Raw genomic sequence first — 2,168 nt, 5'->3', positions numbered from 1 at the left:
GGCGGGTATCTGCTCTACCTCTTGCGCTGAACTGGCGTACGAGTTCCTGTTCGACAAGGAGCTGATGAATCACCCCAAGTTTATGAAGAGACCAAATACGCAGTGAGATTTTGGCCTCTATGAAGTCAATCCCCGTGATGGTATTGCTGGCACTCCCGTGGTTCCTCGCTGACGTTCGCGGTTACTCCAAGACGTACCCGGAATTCGGCAAGCACGGCTACTGGTTCGAGGTTCAAACCGTAGTTACCTTCATCGTCTTCTCGGATATGCTGATCTACTGGCTCCACCGATGGTTGCATCACCCATTCATCTACGCGACGCTACACAAGCCACACCACAAATGGATTATCTGCTCTCCGTTTGCATCTCACGCCTTTCACCCGATGGACGGCTACATCCAGAGCTTGCCTTATCACTTCTACATCATGCTATTCCCCATCCACCGCGGGTTATTTCTCGTGTTGTTTGTAGCGGTCAACTTTTGGACCATCAGTATTCACGACGGATGTTATCTTTCGCAGAACAAAATCGTCAACGGGGCGATGCATCACTCAGTGCACCACGAGCTGTTCGTCTACAACTACGGCCAGTACTTCACGTTTTGGGACCGTCTTTGCGGATCTTATCGCGAACCACCCACCACCGGATACTCTGTGCCCAAAGCAAAGAAAGCGTAAGGGATTAACAAAGAAGGGTGCTAAAACTTCATTTTTCACTCTTCGTGAAAGTTCAGGTTTTATTAAGTAATCATCAATAAACCCCGTCAAATCGGATTGCTTTTTTAATTGTGTTCTCAGAATCTCATGGACCTCTCTGTGCTGAACATGGCTGCGGCTGCCCCCGGTGCCGAAGAAGCGGGGTCACCGTTCCGTCAGAAGCTGCTGCACTGTTGTGGGTCCACGCGGTGGGTGGCAGAAATGTCAAAGAGGTTCCCCGTGCGGGACTTTGCTGAGCTTTGCCAAGCTGCCGACGCTGTTGACGCCTCGTTGACAAGAGAAGATTGGCTGGAAGCGTTTGCAGCTCACCCGAGGGTCCGTTTTGCGATGCTTAACTTAACATTAATACACGACAAGCTGTCGAGCAAGCGACTGACCTTTACTTGCAATTCTTTCTTGCAGATTGGGAGGACGAAGGGACCGATTAAGGAGTGGGAAGCGCAGGAGCAAAAGGTTGTCAAACTCGCTGTTAGGAATACGATGTGTGAAGACGTAGAGATTGAAGAGGCACTTATGGCAACGGGTGGTGTAGGCTACGAAGAACGCAGATGACGCTGTACTAGACCGACTAGAGGAGCTCAACAATGCGTACTACAAGAAGTTCGGGTAGGTGGCAAATTGCCACTGGCAATGCAAGGGGCTTGCGGTGCTACTGGAATTTGTTTGATTGAGAGCTGTAACTGTCATAGATACATCTATATCGTGTGTGCTACTGGGAAGTCTGCTCCTGAAATGCTTAGGATTCTTGAAACCCGAATGGATAAGAGATCCGAAGACGAACTTCCGGTGGCTGCAGGCGAGCAAAGCAAGATCACGAAGATCCGACTGGAAAAGCTTCTTCAAGAGTAAGCAATGACCCGAGTTTGTCTTTGTTTCTGCAACAAAGTTATGGTACTACGTAGTAGTTCCTTGCTTCCTTGGTTTTGCGACACTAATTGAGTTTTGTACTTCGATAAACTGCGAAAGTATGCCAAACTTTAAGCTGCTTTTTGTTCTAACATTTTTGTCCCGATATTTTTGCTCTAGCATTTTTGGTCTTATAAAAAGGACCAATACTAGTATGAAATAGCCAAATGTCCTTAAAAAACAGGGATATAAGAAGCAGATTTGCTTACTCATTCCCCTTATCGGTCTAGCAACATCAAATGTTGCAAATTCTTTCTGCCGTGTGTTCAAAGAGCACTTTAACAGTTTTATGTTTGCCATGATGTCTACTATTTTTGTCTCTAATGGTAGACTTCCAAAAATAACACAATCGCAAGACTGTGTCGGTCATATCATGACATATGTGTCGGTCTTGATCCAGTACATGTGCGTGGTATATGACTGGTTTGTGTATTACCAGTCCTCCAAAAATAACACATGCAAAGCGGTATAATCTTCGATGAAAGTTAGTTGCTGATCGTCATTTCAGCGTTCTTCAGCAGAGTTGCACAGTGAAACGGAGTGCAA

General features: G+C 46.6%; 1 protein-coding gene across 1 annotated transcript; it reads left to right on the top strand.

Moving 5' to 3' along the window:
- Nucleotides 1–119: 119 nt before the first annotated feature.
- On the top strand, nt 120–1,697 carry PITG_22105 (uncharacterized protein; the record flags this gene model as incomplete). Its single annotated transcript, XM_002894666.1, has 4 exons — nt 120–230; nt 798–1,031; nt 1,249–1,322; nt 1,406–1,697. 4 exons carry the CDS (start codon nt 120–122, stop codon nt 1,563–1,565), a joined length of 579 nt encoding a protein of 192 aa, XP_002894712.1.
- Between the last annotated feature and the right edge of the window lie 471 nt (nt 1,698–2,168).

This window comes from Phytophthora infestans, genomic scaffold (assembly GCF_000142945.1).
Source record: "Phytophthora infestans T30-4 supercont1.1356 genomic scaffold, whole genome shotgun sequence".
Classification (NCBI taxonomy): domain Eukaryota; phylum Oomycota; class Peronosporomycetes; order Peronosporales; family Peronosporaceae; genus Phytophthora; species Phytophthora infestans.
This window is presented reverse-complemented; position numbering and strand designations above follow the sequence as displayed.